The 25,483-nt window shown below is 44.3% G+C and overlaps 2 protein-coding genes across 2 annotated transcripts; both read left to right on the top strand.

Moving 5' to 3' along the window:
• Positions 1–1,837: 1,837 nt before the first annotated feature.
• Positions 1,838–4,811, top strand: LOC146403508 (olfactory receptor 5BS1-like). Its single transcript, XM_085024899.1, has 2 exons — positions 1,838–2,610; positions 4,649–4,811. Exons 1-2 carry the CDS (start codon positions 1,838–1,840, stop codon positions 4,809–4,811), a joined length of 936 nt encoding a protein of 311 aa, XP_084881025.1.
• Positions 4,812–13,844: 9,033 nt separating this feature from the next.
• Positions 13,845–16,830, top strand: LOC146403509 (olfactory receptor 5BS1-like). The gene is made up of 2 exons (XM_085024900.1): positions 13,845–14,617; positions 16,668–16,830. The coding sequence occupies exons 1-2, from the start codon at positions 13,845–13,847 to the stop codon at positions 16,828–16,830; spliced, it is 936 nt and encodes a 311-aa protein (XP_084881026.1).
• The last annotated feature ends 8,653 nt before the right edge of the window (positions 16,831–25,483 follow it).

Genomic DNA, 25,483 nt, shown 5'->3' on the forward strand with positions numbered 1-25,483 from the left:
AACAAGAATTGCACGCCTCGTGGAATGAAATGGATGTAGACGCCACTTCACAACTTACACCAAATTCACTCCAAATTATTCCTAGACGACTTTGACATGTACAACTAGTTAAAACTAAAGAAGATCTCTTTTGGTGTAGCAGCTTAAGGATCCAGAGGTGTCTCTGCAGCGGCAGTGGCAGGGACCCAAGGGCCACACAGGGACGACCAGAGAAGACGGGAAGGGATTCAAAGCTTTAGAATCAAGACACCTTCGAAGTCTCTAATTTTACCTTTAGCAATTATGGGCCACCCTTGGGCACCTCTTGCATGATGCAACTCACTGAAACAAGAGTGATACAGGGAAGGGCTAGTGGCCCTGGAGAACTCATTCAGATCAGACCAGGCCTCCTGCTTAATGGTCTCTCCGGGGACCTCCAACACTCTCCAAGGTCTAGGGCTGAGATCAAGTCCCTCTGGCCATTGTCATTGTGGAGGCAGAATCAGGAAAACTTCCCCACGGACAGAAAGACTACAGGGATGTTTCCTTACTTAGAAGCTCCACCACCCCTGCATCTTCTAAAGGAAGGACAAAGTTGAGGGAAACCCACAGAGACCGACCCATATCGGGGGCTTTTACTCCAGTGCTGGAAAAGATGCCATTCAGGTATCCTCTGCTGAGAGCATCTCTGGTTGGCCTAGGGAGCCCAGGCGAAGACAGATCTTCTCATTCAACTCCATCTTCTCCCAAAACTATCCACTGCGGGAACTCGTGAGTGAACACGCCATGAGGAGAGAGCAGATCCTCATTGCTCATGATCCTGAGTTTCCCTTGGAGGAGGAGGGGTGACTTCACCTTCCTCCGGTCTAGACCAAACTCTCTAACTGCACATTATCCTAAGTAGTCTTGGTGTTCTTTAACTTCTCCTCTTCTTTTTTCTTTATCCTTTTTCCCTCCCTGTGATGCATAGAAGGTGGTCCAAATTTGACTGGGCTTTATCCAGATCCCCTAGTACCAACTCAGAGAATATCACAAACTTCATGCACTCTCATGTTAAGCCCTAAGGTTACAGGGCAAACAAGGGACATTATAGGCTCACATACATCCTGGAATGGGAAGCCCTTAGAGAAACTGATGAGCACAGCCCTCACCTCCAATTTGACGGCTTCCTTGTGCCCAACTTCCGCGAAAGCAGACAACTCCTGGGCCACCTATGCTTAGGGAGACACAGGAGGGGAGAACGTTTCCATTTAGTAGCAGATATACCCAAGGAAGACTGTCCCCCAAGCTGTAGAATGTCTAACCTGGAATGGATGACAGAAACCATCTAGTTTTGCCCGATTCCCTTTAATGAGAAGCCCAAGTGACTTATTCACGAACCTACAGTGACAGAGAAATGATTTGTGCCATCAGTAGGTGTCCCCATACCTCTATCAGTCATTCAAACCTGCATCACAGCCTGTCAACCAGATGGTTGGCCAAAATGCTTATTGCTTACTCACTACGCCAGTGAGCCTTCCTGTACGGAAGAGCACACTCCAGTGCCCTGGAGTCTTTTGACAACTCCCTTTCCTTCTCCAGTCTGGATCATCTCTGTTCTCCTCGTCTTTCCTTCCAGGTTTGATTCTCTACACTCCTCCTTCCAACCATCTCTACCTGAGCTGAGATTAGCTTATTGCCCTGAGCTGGGAAGGGTTGATGAGGTCTGGCATGGCAAGCTTGCTTCCACGACATGTTCTGTGCTGGGTCACTCCTGAAGCTTTATTCATAGTGCCCCAGCCCAGCCACACTCAGACTCGAAACACATTTGAGCCTTCTTTTCTCTTCTAGTCCCTCGCAAAGGAAACTTGAATGCTCCATGGAAGGTGGCAACACAACCACGGTCACCGAATTTGTTCTCCTAGGACTATCTAACAACCCTCACATCCAGGCAGTACTATTTGTAACATTCCTGGTGGTTTACCTCCTCATCCTCACAGAGAACCTGCTGATGCTGCTGGTGACCAGTACTGATTCCCACCTCCACAGCCCCATGTACTTCTTCCTCAGCCACCTCTCCTTCCTGGATGCCTTCTATTCCTCCATCATTGTCCCTAAGCTGCTAGAGCACCTTCTTTCCAAGTGGAAGACTGTGTCCCTCCTTGAGTGTTTCGCCCAGATCTCCTTGGTCATATTTTCTGCAGCCACTGAAGCTTGCCTCCTTTCAGTCATGGCCTATGACCGGTTCCAGGCTGTGTGCCACCCACTGTTGTATGCGGTGGCTATGAACAGGAAGGTGTGCACTGGCCTGGTGGGAACATCCTGGGCCATAGGAATGGGGACGGGCTTAGTTAACACCATCCTCCTGGCTCAGCATCACTTCTGTGGCCCCAACCTTGTCCGGAGCTTTGCCTGTGAGCTTCCCCCAGTGCTCCTGCTGGTCTGCTCTGACCCCTCCGTTAGCATTGCCTCCATCCTGACGACCATGGTAATCCTGGGACTTGGCACCCTTGTTCTCCTGCTGGGTTCCTACACCCGTATCATCATGACAGCCTTAAGGATCAACTCTGCCACAGGTCGGAGCAAGATCTTCTCTACCTGCTCGTCTCATTTCCTTGTGGTCACCATCTTCTATGCTTCAGGAGTGTCCAGGTATGCCATACTATATCACCTGAGTATAACTGCAGGCTCTTTCTCACTCGAGAGGAGCCTCAGTCTTTTGCACATGTCATTGCAAAGGAGCAGGAAAAGAACTGCACTGGAAGTTAGAGTTCTAGCTCTGCTGTTGACTAGATGTGTGGATCACAAAACAATCTATTTTCTTTCCAAGGCCCAGTTTTCAAACGCTGAAAATAAGCTCACATAAACACCAAAGACTTCCCGACTTTCATTAACTATGATTTCAGAGTTCTCAAAAGGAAACCAGAGAGCTTTTGGTAGCGCTTTTGTCAGTGCTAGGCAAAAATTAAAATTAAAACAAACATATCATCCTTGAAACAGAGGCCATTTCTCTTGGAAATGGAAGTCTAGAAGATGGGTCTCAGAGCTTATTTGTCCTACGACGATTTATCAGGCACCTTCTACACACAATAGCTGCTTTACACAATCAAGCTCAATGTTAGTATGTAGCACACGACAAGAGAAATATTAACCTCATTTTCAGGTAAGAAACCTGAGTTTCAGGAGTGGCCAGGGACTTTTTCAAAGGTCCCAGAAGAAGCTAGTAACGGAGCCACAGCATATGCCTAGGCTGCCTGACTTCAGACCTCATGCTCTTTTCTACCGTGTTTCTCTCAAACATACACGCTCTAGTTGATGGGTCCTTGCTTACCAGGAGGAAGAACAACGAAGGGCCTGCGATTTCTACCAGTGAACTAGAGATGGCTTTGCATAGATTGCTCTATAGTTTTCCCACCTGCTTGTTACTTGGGAAGGGGTCGGGGGTAGGAAAGGATAAAGACTGATCCAGGGGAGCTCACCTGAGCCTGAGGACAAATCTCTTCAACCTTCTCAGTTTCCTCATTTACCACAAGGGGGTAGAAGATTTCTCCCACATACTTCACAGCAATGTTATGAGGAATAAATTCAAGGGAAAAAATGAGAGTAAATGAAATTTTTTTAACCACGTGCATCAGAACCCACAAAGAACATTCCAATTTCAAAAAACAAAAAAATTTGAAGGGGCAACATTGAAGTTTAAAAAAAAGTTTTAAACGATTCTTTGAGAAATATTCCCAGTGACACTTAACAAGATGCTTCCACAAATTGAATCTTATTAACTTGAGTTCCTATTTGTGCTAAATCTTCAGACATAAAGATTTTTATCTTTCACTTTATTTACCAAGCTAGGCTTCTTTTCTGAGTTAAAGGAAAATGTACCTCGGAGTTCCCAATGTGGCCCAGCGACTTAAGAACCCAACTAGTACCCAGGAGGATGCAGCTTCGATGCCTGGCCTTGCTCAGTGGCTTAAGGATTTGACATAGGTCACAGATGCAGCTCAGGCCTGCCTTGCTGTGGCGGGGGCGAACACCAGCAAGTCCGGCTGTGATTCAAACCCTAGCTGGTAACATCCATATACCACAGGTACAGACCTAAAAACAGAGAAAAAAGAAAAGACAAATGTACCCAAAAGGAAAAAGGTCTGTTCCACTAAGCATTATAAAAACCAATGTGCTGTGATTCTGGGGTAAATCCCAGAACCATAAACATTAGGAACAACGACAGCATTATTGGATTAGCATGTAGTTTTGTGAGGAACAGTCATCACAAAATGAAAACACACAGCTGCATAATGGTAAAAAAAAAAAAACAAGAAGAGAAAAAATCCTCCTCATCATAATTATTAAGGATAGATGCTTTGAAAAGTATGAAGTGCTACAGAACTGCATCAAGTTGTTTTTAGCTCTAGTCTAGCATGCAGCACTTGATATGCGGCAGAACTTCCTTTTTCTGCAGGGCAATTTCTATACAATTCTGTATAACATCACTCGTATGCGGATGTGTTTGAAGGCAGAAATGACTGACTTTCAATGACCATTGAGTTATTTCTAGATGCTGCTATCAGCAACAGTGACTCAGCACTAAGGACCCTCTTTGCAGTGCCCCTAGAATGGGATGGGCCATGGCCACCAACAGCACCCCCGCCACTGCCCTGAGCTCAGTTCACCTCTTTGTGCCATTCCCTTCAAGGTACATGACTCCAGCTTCCGGCTCAGTCTTGGAGCAAGTGCTGTCTGTGCAGTACAGTGTGGTGACGCCACTGCTTAACCCCCTCATCTACAGCCTGAAGAACCAGGAGGTGAAGGCAGCTCTGAGGAGGATGCTGACCAAGAAGCCCAGGCTTAGCTCCTAAGCCAGGCTCCACTGCCTCCTCACAATAGGAGAGAAAGTTCTGGGAAAGAAGAGGAGACAGAAAGAGCTATCATCAGGACAAAGAAAACTCATAGAAAAAGAGAGCAGATGTGCGGTTACCAGAGATGGAGGGAGGGATGGGGGGGGATTGGAGGAAGGTGATTAAGAGGTACAAATTTCTGGATTTCTCTTGTGGCCTACAGGATAACTACACGGCATTATTCGCCGCAGCTCTGGTTCGATCCCGGGCCCTGGAACTGCCACATGCCATGAGTACAGCCAAACACATTTTTAAAAAAGGTACAAATTTCCAATGTAAGATAAATAAATACTAGGGATGTAATGTCCAACATGATGACTACAGGTAACAAGCTGTGTGAACATAGGGATGTTGTTAAGAGAGTAAGTCCTGAGAGTTCTCATCACAAGGAGAATTTTTTCCTTTCTTTTTTTCCTTCTTTCGGTTATTTATATTCTGTGTGTGTATATATATATCATACATATAACACATACATAATATATATAAATCAAACCATCATGCCATATGCTTTCAACTTATATGGTGATGTATGTCAATTATCTCTCCATAAAACTGGAGGGGAAAAGTAAAGAAAATCCTCATGGCCTCACCAGCCATTTCTACAGCTCTTGCCTTGCTTTCTTCTCTCATTTTTGCCCTTTCTACCCCTTCACTTCTGCTCCCCCCTCCCTCTCATACTTTTGTCTATGCATCAATTATAAATCAACCTATCTGACCAAGAGCTAACATCCCACTTCATTCTCGGGAAGTCCCATTTGAGATCTGAGACCTAATGCCCACTTTGCTCCCTTCTCAAAAAATCACTGGCAAGATCTACAGCTCCATAGTAACTTAGGAAGAAATGACATAAAATGTGTCTCCTCCTGTCTTTGTTCTTAACAAGCAACACCTAAAGTACAGCATGGGCAGCAGTAAATCCTCAGTAACTATTTGTTGACCAATTAAGAAGTGAATGAAGGAATGAATGAGGGGGTCTGTCTGAAGAGTCCTTTTCTTGCATGACTCTTGGAAGTAGAAGGGAGTATCTCGCTCAGTACTGTGAGTTCCTGTCGTGGCTCAGTGGGTTAAGAACCTGACATAGTGTCTGTCCCTAAGAAGGCCGGTTCAATCCCTAGCCTCGCTCAGTGGGTTAAGGATCCGGCATTGCCGTGAGCTGTGGTATAGGTTGCAGATGCGGCTCGGAACCTGCATTGCTGCGGCTGTGGGGTAGGCGGGCAGCCACAGCTCCGATTCAACCCCTAGCCGGGGAAACTCCATATGCCATGGGGGCGGCCCTAAAAAAAAAGACCAAAAAGACCAAAAAAAAAAATTCAATAAATAAATAAATAAATAGACCGTCACACTGAAAGCATAAAACATGGATAAAAAAATAAAAGAAAAATTAATGTGAAGACATCTAATGGTAATGGAAAGAGTGCTGTTAAGATAGCAATAGTACATAAGGCAATCTACACACTCCATAGGATTCCTCTGGAAACCCAGAAAGGCCATTGGGAAGAAATACACAAGCTGATCCCAACATTCATATGGAATCTCAAGGGACCCCTAAGAAGCCAAAACAAACTTAAAAAAGAAAATCAAACTTGGAAGCTTACACTTCCCATTTTCCTATGACAGTACAAAGCAAATAAAACACAATGATACTGGCATTAAAAAACATACCCATAGATAAAAAGAAATTGAATGGAGAGCCCCCAAATAAACCCACCCATCTAGGATGAAGTGATCTTAAACAATAGTCAACAATAATCAACAATACTAATCTGGGAGGAAATGGAGGGGTGTTTTTTTTTCCTTTTAGGGCCACACGGGCAGCATATGGAGGTTCCCAGGCTAGGGTTTGAATCAGACCTGTAGCCACCAGCCTACACCACAGCCATAGCAATACAGGATCCAAGCCGAGTCTGCACACTACACCACAGCTCACAGCAATGCCAGCTCCTTAGCCCACTGAGCGAGGCCAGGGATCGAACCTGCATTCTCATGGATACCAGTCAGATTCCTTCCCGCTGAGCCACAAAGGGAACTATGGAAATGGAGTTTTCAACAAACGGTGCCTAGGCAATCCACGTGCAAGGGAATGAAACTGGGCCCTTACCTCATAGTACCTACAACAAGCAACTCAAAATAAATAAACGCTTAAACGTAACAGGTAAAATTACAATCAACACCCTGTATCCACAAGTTCCACATCCGTGGACTCAACCAATTCCAGACTGAAAATATTACAAAAAAAGAAATTATGAAAAGTTTTAAAAGAAATAAGTTGAATTTACTAGGTGCCAGCAAATCTACTTACATAGTATTTACACGGCACTTCAAACATTTATATTATATTAGTTACGATAAGTAACCTAGAGATGATTTAAAGTACACAGAAAATCAGGTCTCAGACGCGGCTCGGATCTCGCGTTGCTGTGGCTCTGGCGTAGGCCGGTGGCGACAGCTCCGACTGGACCCCTAGCCTGGGAACCTCCATATGCCGCAGGAGCGGCCCAAGAAATGCCAAAAAAGACCAAAACATACATAAATAAATAGATAGATAGATAGATAGATAGATAGATAAAGAATAAAGTACACAGAAAATCTACCCAGGTTACATGCAAATACAATGCCATTTTATGTAACAGGCTTGAGCATCGGCAGATTTTGCTATGTCCGGCACGTCCCTGAACCAATCCTCCACAGATACTGTGGGACAACTGTATAAACTGTCCAATAAAACATGAGGATAAATCTGCACACCCTTGAATGTAGCCATGGTTTCTTCGATCTGACAGCAAAGCTCAAACGACAACAAAAAAAGAATAGATAAATTGGATTTCTTCAAGATTAAAAGCATCAAAAGACACAATTCAGAAACTGAAGACATAGCCAACAGAATGGAAGAAAATGCTTGCACAGTATATATCTGATGAATTGTTATTCAGTGTATTTCAAGAACTTCTACAACCTCATCAATGGAAGGACAAACAACCCACCTTTTTAAATGGGTAAGTGACTTCAATAGACCCTTCTCCACCTAAGACATACAAATGCTCAACAAGAAGAATGTGTCAAATACCATGAGTCATGATGGAAGTGCAAATTAAAACTGCAAGGCAACAAATCTTTCCCATGTTCTCAAAGGTTTATAATCAAGAAAACGAAAAACAACAACTATTGGCAACAATGCAGAAACATTGGAAGCTTTAAACATTAGTCGTAGAAACAGAAAAGGGGGCAACCTGTGTTCACAACACAAATATGCAATTAACAAGGGTTCAACAACTCCACTCCTAGAATACCCCAAAGAACTGATAACAGGTCTACACAGATATTGATAGCAGCACTGTTCCAAACAGCAAAAAAAAAATAAAATAAAATAAAATAAAATAAAAAAATAGAACGACTGCCTATGGCCATCAATGGGTAAACTTAAAAATAAAATCGGGTAGATCAATAAACCACCATGTTCTTCTGCCATGAAAGGAATAAAGTAAAATGGTGCAGCCTCTGTGGAAAACAGTATGGCAGTTCCTCAAAAACTTAAACATAGAATTAAGGTATCTAATCCACACCCAAAAGACTGAAACCAGGAGGTGGAACAGAAATGGATACACCCTTGTTCACAGCACCGTTAATCACAACAGGAAAAGTTAGAAGCCACCCAAGTGTCCATCAACCAATGAATGAATGGATAAACTACTGTGGTAAACACACAAAGACGTGAAATTCAGTCTTAAAAACCAAGGAAATACACCAAAAAAACAAACAACCCCATCCAAAAAATGGGCAGAAGATCCAAACAGACAGTTCTCCAAAGAAGACACACAGATGGCCAAAACACACATGAAAAGATGTTCATCATCACTCACTGTTAGAGAAGTGAAAATCAAAACCACTAAGACGTACCACCTTACACCAGCCAGAATGGCCGTCATCAAAACGTCTACAAACAATAAGTGCTGGAGAGCGTGTGGAGAAAAAGGAACCCTCTTACACTGTTGGTGGGACTGTATATTGGTGCAACCACTATGGAAAGCAGTATGGAGATGCCTCAGAAAACTAAAAATAGAATTACCATTTGATCCAGCAATCCCACTGCTGGGCATCTATCAAAAAGACACGTGTACTCCAATGTTCATTGCGGCACTATTTGCAATAGCCAAGACATGGAAACAATCTAAATGTCCATCAACAGAGGAGTGGATCAAGAAGATGTGGTACATATGCACAATAGAATAGTACTCAGCTATTAAAAGGAACAAAATACCAGCATTTTTAGCAACATGGATGGACCTCGATATTATCATGCTAAGTGAAGTCGGTCAGACAATGAGACACCAACATCAAATGCTCTCACTGACATGTGGAATCTGAAAAAAGGACACAATGAACTTCTTTGCAGAACAGATACTGACTCACAGACGTTGAAAAACTTATGGTTTCCAAAAAAGCCAGGTTGGGGGCTGGGAGAATGTGCTGGGGGTGTGGGATGGGAATCCTATAAAACTGGATTGTGATGATCATTGTACAACTAGAAATGCAATAAATTCATTGAGTAATAAAATAATGAAAAAATAATAAAATATAATATAATAAAATGAAATAAAACAGTTCCTTTCCTTCATATAACAACAACAACAACAAAAACAAACAAACAAACAAACAAAAAAAAAAAAAACGAAAAACAGACACAGGCTACAACATATAAGAACTTTGAAGTCATCATGGTAAGTGAAAGAACCCTGTCACAAAACGCCAAAAACCGTTTGATTTGATCTACATAAAGTAACAAGAGAAGTCAAACTCAAAGATAGAAAGTAAAATGCGGGTGCAAGGGGCCAAGGGGAATGAGTGCTTCACCACTGAAGGGTTTCCCCAGTGAAATCTGAAAAGTTCTGAAAATGCATGGTGAGGATATTTGTACAACCATTCGAATGTGCTTAAGGCCCCAGAACGGCATAGTTCAAATGGTTTGAATGGTAAATGTTATGTATATTTAAGCACAACGGAAACAATGAATCAAGGACTGATACGTGTTACAACACAATGAACACTGAAGATATCCTAAGTGAAAGAAGCCATACAGAAAAGGCCACCCAGATCACACTCATCTTCTGGGCTTTAAACCCATCAAGGGTGTGACACTGAGAAAGTATCGTCATGGTTCCAGAAGGAAGAAAACTGGATCAGAGTGGGAAAAGATATGTCTCTAGAGTTGCGGCAGATGGTGAAAGTCGAAGTGGGCCTGAGGATTGAGTCAGAATGTGGAAACCATAATAATTTCCTCATTTGGAGGTTATGTTCTTGGGTAAAACACACTGGGGTAGTTTGTGTGAAGTGGCAAATGTGGTAAAGGAATGATGGCTGGGGAATCTGAGTGTGGGGACAAATGGTACGTTGTAGTGTCCTGGGTGTTTTCTGCATGTTCAAAATTACGTTCCCAAGCACCATGCCAATACCGTGCCAGAAAAATAGAGAAAACACCACACTTCCTTAGAGAGGCCAAGCCTTACAACGATCCAATTCACACAAAGTCAGGAACCTCATCACCCTTGCAGGAGCCCACCTATAACTTACAGGCACTGTGGGAAGCTTATGTTAGGAGTCACTATGTCTTCAGTGCTGTGGATGACCTGGATATGATGGAAACACTGGGACTTTTGAATGCCAATGTTTGTACATCCAATTTTCTGATGCAGAGAACTGTTAGAACCAGGAAACGAAAGCAACAAAGTTATACAATCAATACACAAAAATCAATTGCATTTCTAACACCAGTAATGAACCATCAGAGAGAGAAAGAAAACAATTCATTTTACACTTGCTTCAAAAAGAACAAAATACCTAGAAATAAATTTTACCAAGGTCTTTTTTTTCTTCTTCTTCTTCTTTTTAGGGCAACACACGTGGCATATGGAAAGTCCCAGGCTAGGGGTCGAATCGGGGCTGCGGCTGCCAGCCACAGCCATGCCAGAGCCAAACAACATCTGTGACCTACACCAGAGCTCACAACGCTGCATCCTAACCCACAGAGCAAGGCCAGGGATCAAACCCATATCCTCATGGATACTAGCCTGGTTCGTTCCTGCTGAGCCACAACAGGAACTCCTCACCAAAGCCTGGAAAGACCCTCACACTGAAAACTTTAAGACACTGAGGAAGAAACTGAAGAAGACACAAAGCAATGGAAAGATACCCCACACTCACAAAATGGAAGAACCGATATTGTTAAAATGTGCATTCTACCAAAAGCAGTGTGCACAGCGAATGCAGTGCCTACCAAATTCCAACGGTATTTTTCACGGATATAGACAATATCATCCCAACATTTTGGGCGGACCACAAAGGACCCCAAATAGCCAAAGCCATCCTCAGAAAGGAGAACAGCCTGGAAGCATTTCACTCTCAGACCTCAAACTACATTACGAAGCGACAATGACCGAAACGGTGTAGATTCATCACAAAAACAGGCACAAGGACCACAGGAACAGAACAGAGCACCCAGAATTAAAGCCACATGGATGCGCTCAGGTAATTTAGGAAAAGGGGGCCAAGAACACACCAAGGGGAAAGGACATCCTCCACAACACACAGTGCTGGGAACACTGGACACCACACCCCAAAGAAGGACACCTCACACCTGTCTACACCGCACACAAAACTGAGAACCCAGTTGTCCACATCAGGCCCTTCCTGGGTCATGGGAGAAGGACAATACACAGGAAGCTTCCCCTCACTTTTTCCTCACCCTTTCCTCAGGGCGGTGCCTCCACAGGTGGATCTCCAGGAACCTCAGGTCCCCTCAGCACGCACGCAGCCCCAGCTTGTCCTGAAGCCCAAACCCCCTTGAGTCCTAAGGGGCTGAACTCCTTCTGCCGGGACACTGGCGCCCAACGTCTCAAAGCAAAAGCTCTGAAGCGGCCTAAGGAGATAGAACTCCCCTCAGCCGGGCAGAGCCCAGTCCACCTGGAAGGCACAGGTGCTGTGGGTTTAGAAAAGCACCCTCAGCGCGCCCTTGAGGTCAGTGTGGGACATGCAGGCCACGCCTGCCTCACAGTTCACTGGACACCCTGCTCCCTGCTGGCTGACCTGCTGAACTCAGGAAACTGGACATCCAGAGTGAGATGGAGCCAAATAGCCCATAACTGCTCCAGAAATTGTTAAGAAACAAGAATTGCACGCCTCGTGGAATGAAATGGATGTAGACGCCACTTCACAACTTACACCAAATTCACTCCAAATTATTCCTAGACGACTTTGACATGTACAACTAGTTAAAACTAAAGAAGATCTCTTTTGGTGTAGCAGCTTAAGGATCCAGAGGTGTCTCTGCAGCGGCAGTGGCAGGGACCCAAGGGCCACACAGGGACGACCAGAGAAGACGGGAAGGGATTCAAAGCTTTAGAATCAAGACACCTTCGAAGTCTCTAATTTTACCTTTAGCAATTATGGGCCACCCTTGGGCACCTCTTGCATGATGCAACTCACTGAAACAAGAGTGATACAGGGAAGGGCTAGTGGCCCTGGAGAACTCATTCAGATCAGACCAGGCCTCCTGCTTAACGGTCTCTCCGGGGACCTCCAACACTCTCCAAGGTCTAGGGCTGAGATCAAGTCCCTCTGGCCATTGTCATTGTGGAGGCAGAATCAGGAAAACTTCCCCACGGACAGAAAGACTACAGGGATGTTTCCTTACTTAGAAGCTCCACCACCCCTGCATCTTCTAAAGGAAGGACAAAGTTGAGAGAAACCCACAGAGACCGACCCATATCGGGGGCTTTTACTCCAGTGCTGGAAAAGATGCCATTCAGGTATCCTCTGCTGAGAGCATCTCTGGTTGGCCTAGGGAGCCCAGGCGAGGACAGATCTTCTCATTCAACTCCATCTTCTCCCAAAACTATCCACTGCGGGAACTCGTGAGTGAACACGCCATGAAGAGAGAGCAGATCCTCATTGCTCATGATCCTGAGTTTCCCTTCGAGGAGGAGGGGTGACTTCACCTTCCTCCGGTCTAGACCAAACCCTCTAACTGCACATTATCCTAAGTAGTCTTGGTGTTCTTTAACTTCTCCTCTTCTTTTTTCTTTATCCTTTTTCCCTCCCTGTGATGCATAGAAGGTGGTCCAAATTTGACTGGGCTTTATCCAGATCCCCTAGTACCAACTCAGAGAATATCACAAACTTCATGCACTCTCATGTTAAGCCCTAAGGTTACAGGGCAAACAATGGACATTATAGGCTCACATACATCCTGGAATGGGAAGCCCTTAGAGAAACTGATGAGCACAGCCCTCACCTCCAATTTGACGGCTTCCTTGTGCCCAACTTCCGCGAAAGAAGACAACTCATGGGCCACCTAGGCTTAGGGAGACACAGGAGGGGAGAGCATTTCCATTTAGTAGCAGATATACCCAAGGAAGACTGTCCCCCAAGCTGTAGAACGTCTAACCTGGAATGGACGACAGAAACCATCTAGTTTTGCCCGATTCCCTTTAATGAGAAGCCCAAGTGACTTATTCACGAACCTACAGTGACAGAGAAATGATTTGTGCCATCAGTAGGTGTCCCCATACCTCTATCAGTCATTCAAACCTGCATCACAGCCTGTCAACCAGATGGTTGGCCAAAATGCTTATTGCTTATTCACTACGCCAGTGAGCCTTCCTGTACGGAAGAGCACACTCCAGTGCCCTGGAGTCTATTGACAACTCCCTTTCCTTCTCCAGTCTGGATCATCTCTGTTCTCCTCGTCTTTCCTTCCAGGTTTGATTCTCTACACTCCTCCTTCCAACCATCTCTACCTGAGCTGAGATTAGCTTATTGCCCTGAGCTGGGAAGGGTTGATGAGGTCTGGCATGGCAAGCTTGCTTCCACGACATGTTCTGTGCTGGGTCACTCCTGAAGCTTTATTCATACTGCCCCATCCCCAGCCACACTCTGAGACTCGAAACACACTTGAGCCTTCTTTTCTCTTCTAGTCCCTCGCAAAGGAAACTTGAATGCTCCATGGAAGGTGGCAACACAACCACGGTCACCGAATTTGTTCTCCTAGGACTATCTAACAACCCTCACATCCAGGCAGTACTATTTGTAACATTCCTGGTGGCTTACCTCCTGACCTTCACAGGGAACCTGCTGATGCTGCTGGTGATCAGTACTGATTCCCACCTCCACAGCCCCATGTACTTCTTCCTCAGCCACCTCTCCTTCCTGGATGCCTTCTATTCCTCCATCATTGTCCCTAAGCTGCTAGAGCACCTTCTTTCCAACTGGAAGACTGTATCCCTCCTTGAGTGTTTCGCCCAGATCTCCTTGGTCATATTTTCTGCAGCCACTGAAGCTTGCCTCCTTTCAGTCATGGCCTATGACCGGTTCCAGGCTGTGTGCCACCCACTGTTGTATGCGGTGGCTATGAACAGGAAGGTGTGCACTGGCCTGGTGGGAGCATCCTGGGCCATAGGAATGGGGACGGGCTTAGTTAACACCATCCTCCTGGCTCAGCATCACTTCTGTGGCCCCAACCTTGTCCGGAGCTTTGCCTGTGAGCTTCCCCCAGTGCTCCTGCTGGCCTGCTCTGACCCCTCCGTTAGCATTGCCTTCATCCTGACAAGCACAGCTATTCTCGGCTTTGTCACCCTTGTTCTCCTGCTGGGTTCCTACACCCATATCATCATGACAGCCTTAAGGATCAACTCTGCCACAGGTCGGAGCAAGATCTTCTCTACCTGCTCATCTCATTTCCTTGTGGTCACCATCTTCTATGCTTCAGGAGTGTCCAGGTATGCCATACTATATCACCTGAGTATAACTGCAGGCTCTTTCTCACTCGAGAGGAGCCTCAGTCTTTTGCACATGTCATTGCAAAGGAGCAGGAAAAGAACTGCACTGGAAGTTAGAGTTCTAGCTCTGCTGTTGACTAGATGTGTGGATCACAAAACAATCTATTTTCTTTCCAAGGCCCAGTTTTCAAACGCTGAAAATAAGCTCACATAAACACCAAAGACTTCCCGCCTTTCATTAACTATGATGTCAGAGTTCTCAAAAGGAAACCAGAGAGCTTTTGGTAGCGCTTTTGTCAGTGCTAGGCAAAAATTAAAATTAAAATAAACATATCATCCTTGAAACAGAGGCCATTTCTCTTGGAAATGGAAGTCTAGAAGATGGGTCTCAGAGCTTATTTGTCCTACGACGATTTATCAGGCACCTTCTACACACAATAGCTGCTTTACACAATCAAGCTCAATGTTAGTATGTAGCACACGACAAGAGAAATATTAACCTCATTTTCAGGTAAGAAACCTGAGTTTCAGGAGTGGCCAGGGACTTTTTCAAAGGTCCCAGAAGAAGCTAGTAACGGAGCCACAGCATATGCCTAGGCTGCCTGACTTCAGACCTCATGCTCTTTTCTACCGTGTTTCTCTCAAACATACACGCTCTAGTTGACGGGTCCTTGCTTACCAGGAGGAAGAACAACGAAGGGCCTGTGATTTCTACCAGTGAGCTAGAGAGGGCTTTGCATAGACTGCGCTACAGTTTTCCCACCTGCTTGTTACTTGGGAAGGGGTCGGGGGCAGGAAAGGATAAAGAATGATCCAGGGGAGCTCACCTGAGCCTGAGGACAAATCTCTTCAACCTTCTCAGTTTCCTCATTTACCACAAGGGGGTAGAAGATTTCTCCCACATACTTCACAGCAATGTTATAAGGAATAAATTCAAGGAAAGAAATGAGAGTAAATGAAATTGTTTTAACCACGTGCATCAGAACCCACAAAGAACATTCCAATTTCAAAAAACAAAAAAATTTGAAGGGGCAACATTGAAGTTTAAAAAAAAGTTTTAAACGATTCTTTGAGAAATATTCCCAGTGACACTTAACAAGATGCTTCCACAAATTGAATCTTATTAACTTGAGTTCCTATTTGTGCTAAATCTTCAGACATAAAGATTTTTATCTTTCACTTTATTTACCAAGCTAGGCTTCTTTTCTGAGTTAAAGGAAAATGTACCTCGGAGTTCCCAATGTGGCCAAGCGAGTTAAGAACCCAACTAGTACCCAGGAGGATGCAGCTTCGATGCCTGGCCTTGCTCAGTGGCTTAAGGATTTGACATAGGTCACAGATGCAGCTCAGTCCTGCCTTGCTGTGGCGGGGGCGAACACCAGCAAGTCCGGCTGTGATTCAACCCCTAGCTGGTAACATCCATATACCACAGGTACAGACCTAAAAACAGAGAAAAAAGAAAAGACAAATGTACCCAAAAGGAAAAAGGTCTGTTCCACTAAGCATTATAAAAACCAATGTGCTGTGATTCTGGGGTAAATCCCAGAACCATAAACATTAGGAACAACGACAGCATTATGGATTAGCATGTAGTTTTGTGAGGAACAGTCATCACAAAATGAAAACACACAGCTGCATAATGGTAAAAAAAAAAAAAAAAAAAAAAAAAAGAAGAAGAGAAAAAATCCTCCTCATCATAATTATTAAGGATAGATGCTTTGAAAAGTATGAAGTGCTACAGAACTGCATCAAGTTATTTTTAGCTCTAGTCTAGCATGCAGCACTTGATATGCGGCAGAACTTCCTTTTTCTGCAGGGCAATTTCTATACAATTCTGTATAACATCACTCGTATGCGGATGTGTTTGAAGGCAGAAATGACTGACTTTCAATGACCATTGAGTTATTTCTAGATGCTGCTATCAGCAACAGTGACTCAGCACTAAGGACCCTCTTTGCAGTGCCCCTAGAATGGGATGGGCCATGGCCACCAACAGCACCCCCACCACTGCCCTGAGCTCAGTTCACCTCTTTGTGCCATTCCCTTCAAGGTACATGACTCCAGCTTCCGGCTCAGTCTTGGCGCAAGTGCTGTCTGTGCAGTACAGTGTGGTGACGCCACTGCTTAACCCCCTCATCTACAGCCTGAAGAACCAGGAGGTGAAGGCAGCTCTGAGGAGGATGCTGACCAAGAAGCCCAGGCTTAGCTCCTAAGCCAGGCTCCACTGCCTCCTCACAATAGGAGGGAAAGTTGTGGGAAAGAAGAGGAGACAGAAAGAGCTATCATCAGGACAAAGAAAACTCGTAGAAAAAGAGAGCAGATGTGCGGTTACCAGAGATGGAGGGAGGGATGGGGGGGGATTGGAGGAAGGTGATCAAGAGGTACAAATTTCTGGACTTCTCTTGTGGCCTACAGCATAACTACATGGCATTTTTCGCCGCAGCTCTGGTTCGATCCCGGGCCCTGGAACTGCCACATGCCATGAGTACAGCCAAACACATTTTTTAAAAAGGTACAAATTTCCAATGTAAGATAAATAAATGCTAGGGATGTAATGTCCAACATGATGACTACAGGTAACAAGCTGTGTGAACATAGGGATGTTGTTAAGAGAGTAAGTCCTGAGAGTTCTCATCACAAGGAGAATTTTTTCCTTTTCTTTTCCTTCATTTGGTTATTTACATTGTGTGTGTGTGTGTATATATTATACATATAACACATACATAGTATATATAAATCAAACCATCATGCCATATGCTTTGAACTTATATGGTGATGTATGTCAATTATCTCTCCATAAAACTGGAGGGGAAAAGTAAAGAAAATCCTCATGGCCTCACCAGCCATTTCTACAGCTCTTGCCTTGCTTTCTTCTCTCATTTTTGCCCTTTCTACCCCTTCACTTCTGCTCCCCCCTCCCTCTCATACTTTTGTCTATGCATCAATTATAAATCAACCTATCTGACCAAGAGCTAACATCCCACTTCATTCTCGGGAAGTCCCATTTGAGATCTGAGACCTAATGCCCACTTTGCTCCCTTCTCAAAAAATCACTGGCAAGATCTACAGCTCCATAGTAACTTAGGAAGAAATGACATAAAATGTGTCTCCTCCTGTCTTTGTTCTTAACAAGCAACACCTAAAGTACAGCATGGGCAGCAGTAAATCCTCAGTAACTATTTGTTGACCAATTAAGAAGTGAATGAAGGAATGAATGAGGGGTCTGTCTGAAGAGTCCTTTTCTTGCATGACTCTTGGAAGTAGAAGGGAGTATCTCGCTCAGTACTGTGAGTTCCTGTCAAGGCTCAGTGGGTTAAGAACCTGACATAGTGTCTGTCCCTAAGAAGGCCGGTCCAATCCCTAGCCTCGCTCAGTGGGTTAAGGATCCGGCATTGCCGTGAGCTGTGGTATAGGTTGCAGATGCGGCTCGGAACATGCATTGCTGCGGCTGTGGGGTAAGCGGGCAGCCACAGCTCCGATTCAACCCCTAGCCGGGGAAACTCCATATGCCATGGGGGCGGCCCTAAAAAAAAGACCAAAAAGACCAAAAAAAAATTCAATAAATAAATAAATAAGTAAATACATAAGACTAAGACGCTGAAAGTTATAAAACATGGATAAAAAAATAAAAGAAAAATTAAATCGATGTGAAGACATCTAATGGTAATGGAAAGAGTGCTGTTAAGATAGCAATAGTACATAAGGCAATCTACACACTCCATAGGATTCCTCTGGAAACCCAGAAAGGCCATTGGGAAGAAATACACAAGCTGATCCCAACATTCATATGGAATCTCAAGGGACCCCTAAGAAGCCAAAACAAACTTAAAAAAGAAAATCAAACTTGGAAGCTTACACTTCCCATTTTCCTATGACAGTACAAAGCAAATAAAACACAATGATACTGGCATTAAAAAACATACCCATAGATAAAAAGAAATTGAATGGAGAGCCCCCAAATAAACCCACCCATCTAGGATGAAGTGATCTTAAACAATAGTCAACAATAATCAACAATACTAATCTGGGAGGAAATGGAGGGGTGTTTTTTTTTCCTTTTAGGGCCACACGGGCAGCATATGGAGGTTCCCAGGCTAGGGTTTGAATCAGACCTGTAGCCACCAGCCTACACCACAGCCATAGCAATACAGGATCCAAGCCGAGTCTGCACACTACACCACAGCTCACAGCAATGCCAGCTCCTTAGCCCACTGAGCGAGGCCAGGGATCGAACCTGCATTCTCATGGATACCAGTCAGATTCCTTCCCGCTGAGCCACAAAGGGAACTATGGAAATGGAGTTTTCAACAAACAGTGCCTAGGCAATCCACGTGCAAGGGAATGAAACTGGGCCCTTACCTCATAGTACCTACAACAAGCAACTCAAAATAAATAAACGCTTAAACGTAACAGGTAAAATTACAGTCAACACCCTGTATCCACAAGTTCCACATCCGTGGACTCAACCAATTCCAGACTGAAAATATTACAAAAGAAGAAATTATGAAAAGTTTCAAAAGAAATAAGTTGAATTTACTAGGTGCCAGCAAATCTACTTACATAGTATTTACACGGCACTTCAAACATTTATATTATATTAGTTACGATAAGTAACCTAGAGATGATTTAAAGTACACAGAAAATCAGGTCACAGACGCGGCTCGGATCTCGCGTTGCTGTGGCTCTGGCGTAGGCCGGTGGCGACAGCTCCGACTGGACCCCTAGCCTGGGAACCTCCATATGCCGCAGGAGCGGCCCAAGAAATGCCAAAAAAGACCAAAACATACATAAATAAATAGATAGATAGATAGATAGATAGATAGATAAAGAATAAAGTACACAGAAAATCTACCCAGGTTACATGCAAATACAATGCCATTTTATGTAACAGGCTTGAGCATCGGCAGATTTTGCTATGTCCGGCACGTCCCTGAACCAATCCTCCACAGATACTGTGGGACAACTGTATAAACTGTCCAATAAAACATGAGGATAAATCTGCACACCCTTGAATGTAGCCATGGTTTCTTCGATCTGACAGCAAAGCTCAAACGACAACAAAAAAAGAATAGATAAATTGGATTTCTTCAAGATTAAAAGCATCAAAAGACACAATTCAGAAACTGAAGACATAGCCAACAGAATGGAAGAAAATGCTTGCACAGTATATATCTGATGAATTGTTATTCAGTGTATTTCAAGAACTTCTACAACCTCATCAACGGAAGGACAAACAACCCACCTTTTTAAATGGGTAAGTGACTTCAATAGACCCTTCTCCACCTAAGATATACAAATGCTCAACAAGAAGAATGTGTCAAATACCATGAGTCATGATGGAAATGCAAATTAAAACTGCAAGGCAACAAATCCTTCCCATGTTCTCAAAGGTTTATAATCAAGAAAACGAAAAACAACTATTGGCAACAATGCAGAAACATTGGAAGCTTTAACCATTAGTTGTAGAAACAGAAAAGGGGGCAACCTGTGTTCACAATACAAATATACAATTAACAACGGTTCAACAACTCCACTCCTAGAAATATACCCCAAAGAACTGAAAACAGGTCTACACAAATATTGACAGCAGCACTGTTCCAAACAGCAAAAAAAAATAGAACGACTGCCTATGGCCATCAATGGGTAAACTTAAAAATAAAATCGGGGAGATCAATAAACCACCATGTTCTTCTGCCATGAAAGGAATAAAGTAAAATGGTGCAGCCTCTGTGGAAAACAGTATGGCAGTTCCTCAAAAACTTAAACATAGAATTAAGGTATCTAATCCACACCCAAAAGACTGAAACCAGGAGGTGGAACAGAAATGGATACACCCTTGTTCACAGCACCGTTAATCACAACAGGAAAAGTTAGAAGCCACCCAAATGTCCATCAACCAATGAATGAATGGATAAGCTACTGTGGTAAACACACAAAGACGTGAAATTCAGTCTTAAAAACCAAGGAAATACACCAAAAAAACAAACAACCCCATCCAAAAAATGGGCAGAAGATCCAAACAGACAGTTCTCCAAAAAAGACACACAGATGGCCAAAACACACATGAAAAGATGTTCATCATCACTCACTGTTAGAGAAGTGCAAATCAAAGCCACTAAGAGGTACCACCTTACACCAGCCAGAATGGCCGTCATCAAAACGTCTACGAACAATAAGTGCTGGAGAGCGTGTGGAGAAAAAGGAACCCTCTTACACTGTTGGTGGGACTGTATATTGGTGCAACCACTGTGGAAAGCAGTGTGGAGATGCCTCAGAAAACTAAAAATAGAATTACCATTTGATCCAGCAATCCCACTCCTGGGCATCTATCCAGAGAAAACCATGACTCAAAAAGACACATGTACTCCAGTGTTCATTGCAGCACTATTTGCAATAGCCAAGACATGGAAACAATCTAAATGTCCATCAACAGAGGAGTGGATCAAGAAGATGTGGTACATATGCACAATAGAATAGTACTCGGCTATTAAAAGGAACAAAATACCAGCATTTTTAGCAACATGGATGGACCTCGATATTATCATGCTAAGTGAAGTCGGTCAGACAATGAGACACCAACATCAAATGCTCTCACTGACATGTGGAATCTGAAAAAAGGACACAATGAACTTCTTTGCAGAACAGATACTGACTCACAGACGTTGAAAAACTTATGGTTTCCAAAGAAGCCAGGTTGGGGGCTGGGAGAATGTGCTAGGGGTGTGGGATGGGAATCCTATAAAACTGGATTGTGATGATCATTGTACAACTAGAAATGCAATAAATTCATTGAGTAATAAAATAATGAAAAAATAATAAAATAAAATATAATAAAATAAAATAAAACAGTTCCTTTCCTTCATATAACAACAACAAAAAAAAAAAAAAAAAAACAACGAAAAACAGACACAGGCTACAACATATAAGAACTTTGAAGTCATCATGGTAAGTGAAAGAACCCTGTCACAAAACGCCAAAAACGGTTTGATTTGATCTACATAAAGTAACAAGAGAAGTCAAACTCAAAGATAGAAAGTAAAATGCGGGTGCAAGGGGCCAAGGGGAATGAGTGCTTCACCACTGAAGGGTTTCCCCAGTGAAATCTGAAAAGTTCTGAAAATGCATGGTGAGGATATTTGTACAACCATTCGAATGTGCTTAAGGCCCCAGAACGGCATAGTTCAAATGGTTTGAATGGTAAATGTTATGTATATTTAAGCACAGCAGAAACAATGAATCAAGGACTGATACGTGTTACAACACAATGAACACTGAAGATATCCTAAGTGAAAGAAGCCATACAGAAAAGGCCACCCAGATCACACTCATCTTCTGGGCTTTAAATCCATCAAGGGTGTGACACTGAGAAAGCATCGTCATGGTTCCAGAAGGAAGAAAACTGGATCAGAGTGGGAAAAGATATGTCTCTAGAGTTGCGGCAGATGGTGAAAGTCGGTGAAAGTCGAAGTGGGCCTGAGGATTGAGTCAGAATGTGTAAACCATAATAATTTCCTCATTTGGAGGTTATGTTCTTGGGTAAAACACACTGGGGTAGTTTGTGTGAAGTGGCAAATGTGGTAAAGGAATGATGGCTGGGGAATCTGAGTGTGGAGACAAATGGTACCTTGTAGTGTCCTGCACGTTTTCTGCATGTTCAAAATTACGTTCCCAAGCACCATGCCAATACCGTGCCAGAAAAAATAGAGAAAACACCACACTTCCTTAGAGAGGCCAAGCCTTACAACGATCCAATTCACACAGAGTCAGGAACCGCATCACCCTTGCAGGAGCCCACCTATAACTTACAGGCACTGTGGGAAGCTTATGTTAGGAGTCACTATGTCTTCAGTGCTGTGGATGACCTGGATATGATGGAAACACTGGGATTTTTGAATGCCAATGTTTGTACATCCAATTTTCTGATGCAGAGAACTGTTAGAACCAGTAAACGAAAGCAACAAAGTTATACAATCAATACACAAAAATCAATTGCATTTCTAACACCAGTAATGAACCATCAGAGAGAGAAAGAAAACAATTCATTTTACACTTGCTTCAAAAAGAACAAAATACCTAGAAATAAATTTTACCAAGGTCTTTTTTTTCTTCTTCTTCTTCTTTTTAGGGCAACACACGTGGCATATGGAAAGTCCCAGGCTAGGGGTCGAATCGGGGCTGCAGCTGCCAGCCACAGCCATGCCAGAGCCAAACAACATCTGTGACCTACACCAGAGCTCACAACGCTGCATCCCAACCCACAGAGCAAGGCCAGGGATCAAACCCATATCCTCATGGATACTAGCCTGGTTCGTTCCTGCTGAGCCACAACAGGAACTCCTCACCAAAGCCTGGAAAGACCCTCACACTGAAAACTTTAAGACACTGAGGAAGAAACTGAAGAAGACACAAAGAAATGGAAAGATACCCCACACTCACAAAATGGAAGACCCGATATTGTTAAAATGTGCATTCTACCAAAAGCAGTGTGCACAGCGAATGCAATGCCTACCAAATTCCAACGGTATTTTTCACGGATATAGACAATATCATCCCAACATTTTGGGCGGACCACAAAGGACCCCAAATAGCCAAAGCCATCCTCAGAAAGGAGAACAGCCTGGAAGCATTTCACTCTCAGACCTCAAACTACGTTACGAAGCGACAGTGACCGAAACGGTGTAGATTCATCACAAAAACAGGCACAGGACCACAGGAACAGAACAGAGCACCCAGAATTAAAGCCACATGGATGCGCTCAGGTAATTTAGGAAAAGGGGGCCAAGAACACACCAAGGGGAAAGGACATCCTCCACAACACACAGTGCTGGGAACACTGGACACCACACCCCAAAGAAGGACACCTCACACCTGTCTACACCGCACACAAAACTGAGAACCCAGTTGTCCACATCAGGCCCTTCCTGGGTCATGGGAGAAGGACAATACACAGGAAGCTTCCCCTCACTTTTTCCTCACCCTTTCCTCAGGGCGGTGCCTCCACAGGTGGATCTCCAGGAACCTCAGGTCCCCTCAGCACGCATGCAGCCCCAGCTTGTCCTGAAGCCCAAACCCCCTTGAGTCCTAAGGGGCTGAACTCCTTCTGCCGGGACGCTGGCGCCCAACGTCTCAAAGCAAAAGCTCTGAAGCGGCCTAAGGAGATAGAACTCCCCTCAGCTGGGCAGAGCCCAGTCCACCTGGAAGGCACAGGTGCTGTGGGTTTAGAAAAGCGCCCTCAGCGCTCCCTTGTGGTCAGTGTGGGACATGCAGGCCACGCCTGCCTCCCAGGTCACTGGACACCCTGCTCCCTGCTGGCTGACCCGCTGAACTCAGGAAACTGGACATCCAAAGTGAGATGGAGCCAAATAGCCCATAACTGCTCCAGAAATTGTTAAGAAACAAGAATTGCACGCCTCGTGGAATGAAATGGAGGTAGATGCCACTTCACAACTTACACCAAATTCACTCCAAATTATTCCTAGACGACTTTGACATGTACAACTAGTTAAAACTAAAGAAGATCTCTTTTGGTGTAGCAGCTTAAGGATCCAGAGGTGTCTCTGCAGCGGCAGTGGCAGGGACCCAAGGGCCACACAGGGACGACCAGAGAAGACGGGAAGGGATTCAAAGCTTTAGAATCAAGACACCTTCGAAGTCTCTAATTTTACCTTTAGCAATTATGGGCCACCCTTGGGCACCTCTTGCATGATGCAACTCACTGAAACAAGAGTGATACAGGGAAGGGCTAGTGGCCCTGGAGAACTCATTCAGATCAGACCAGGCCTCCTGCTTAACGGTCTCTCCGGGGACCTCCAACACTCTCCAAGGTCTAGGGCTGAGATCAAGTCCCTCTGGCCATTGTCATTGTGGAGGCAGAATCAGGAAAACTTCCCCACGGACAGAAAGACTACAGGGATGTTTCCTTACTTAGAAGCTCCACCACCCCTGCATCTTCTAAAGGAAGGACAAAGTTGAGGGAAACCCACAGAGACCGACCCATATCGGGGGCTTTTACTCCAGTGCTGGAAAAGATGCCATTCAGGTATCCTCTGCTGAGAGCATCTCTGGTTGGCCTAGGGAGCCCAGGCGAGGACAGATCTTCTCATTCAACTCCATCTTCTCCCAAAACTATCCACTGCGGGAACTCGTGAGTGAACACGCCATGAGGAGAGAGCAGATCCTCATTGCTCATGATCCTGAGTTTCCCTTCGAGGAGGAGGGGTGACTTCACCTTCCTCCGGTCTAGACCAAACCCTCTAACTGCACATTATCCTAAGTAGTCTTGGTGTTCTTTAACTTCTCCTCTTTTTTTTTTTTTCCTTTTTCCCTCCCTGTGATGCATAGAAGGTGGTCCAAATTTGACTGGGCTTTATCCAGATCCCCTAGTACCAACTCAGAGAACATCACAAACTTCATGCACTCTCATGTTAAGCCCTAAGGTTACAGGGCAAACAATGGACATTATAGGCTCACATACATCCTGGAATGGGAAGCCCTTAGAGAAACTGATGAGCACAGCCCTCACCTCCAATTTGACGGCTTCCTTGTGCCCAACTTCCGCGAAAGAAGACAACTCATGGGCCACCTAGGCTTAGGGAGACACAGGAGGGGAGAACGTTTCCATTTAGTATCCAGACATACCCAAGGAAGACTGTCCCCCAAGCTGTAGAATGTCTAACCTGGAATGGACGACAGAAACCATCTAGTTTTGCCAGATTCCCTTTAATGAGGAGCCCAAGTGACTTATTCACGAACCTACAGTGACAGAGAAATGATTTGTGCCATCAGTAGGTGTCCCCATACCTCTATCAGTCATTCAAACCTGCATCACAGCCTGTCAACCAGATGGTTGGCCAAAATGCTTATTGC

Source organism: Sus scrofa, chromosome 5 (assembly GCF_054392235.1).
Source record: "Sus scrofa isolate SSC_HxYL_T2T_F1_AM1 chromosome 5, Sscrofa_HxYL_maternal_Yorkshire_Landrace_v2.0, whole genome shotgun sequence".
In the NCBI taxonomy this organism is placed as follows: Eukaryota; Metazoa; Chordata; class Mammalia; order Artiodactyla; family Suidae; genus Sus; species Sus scrofa.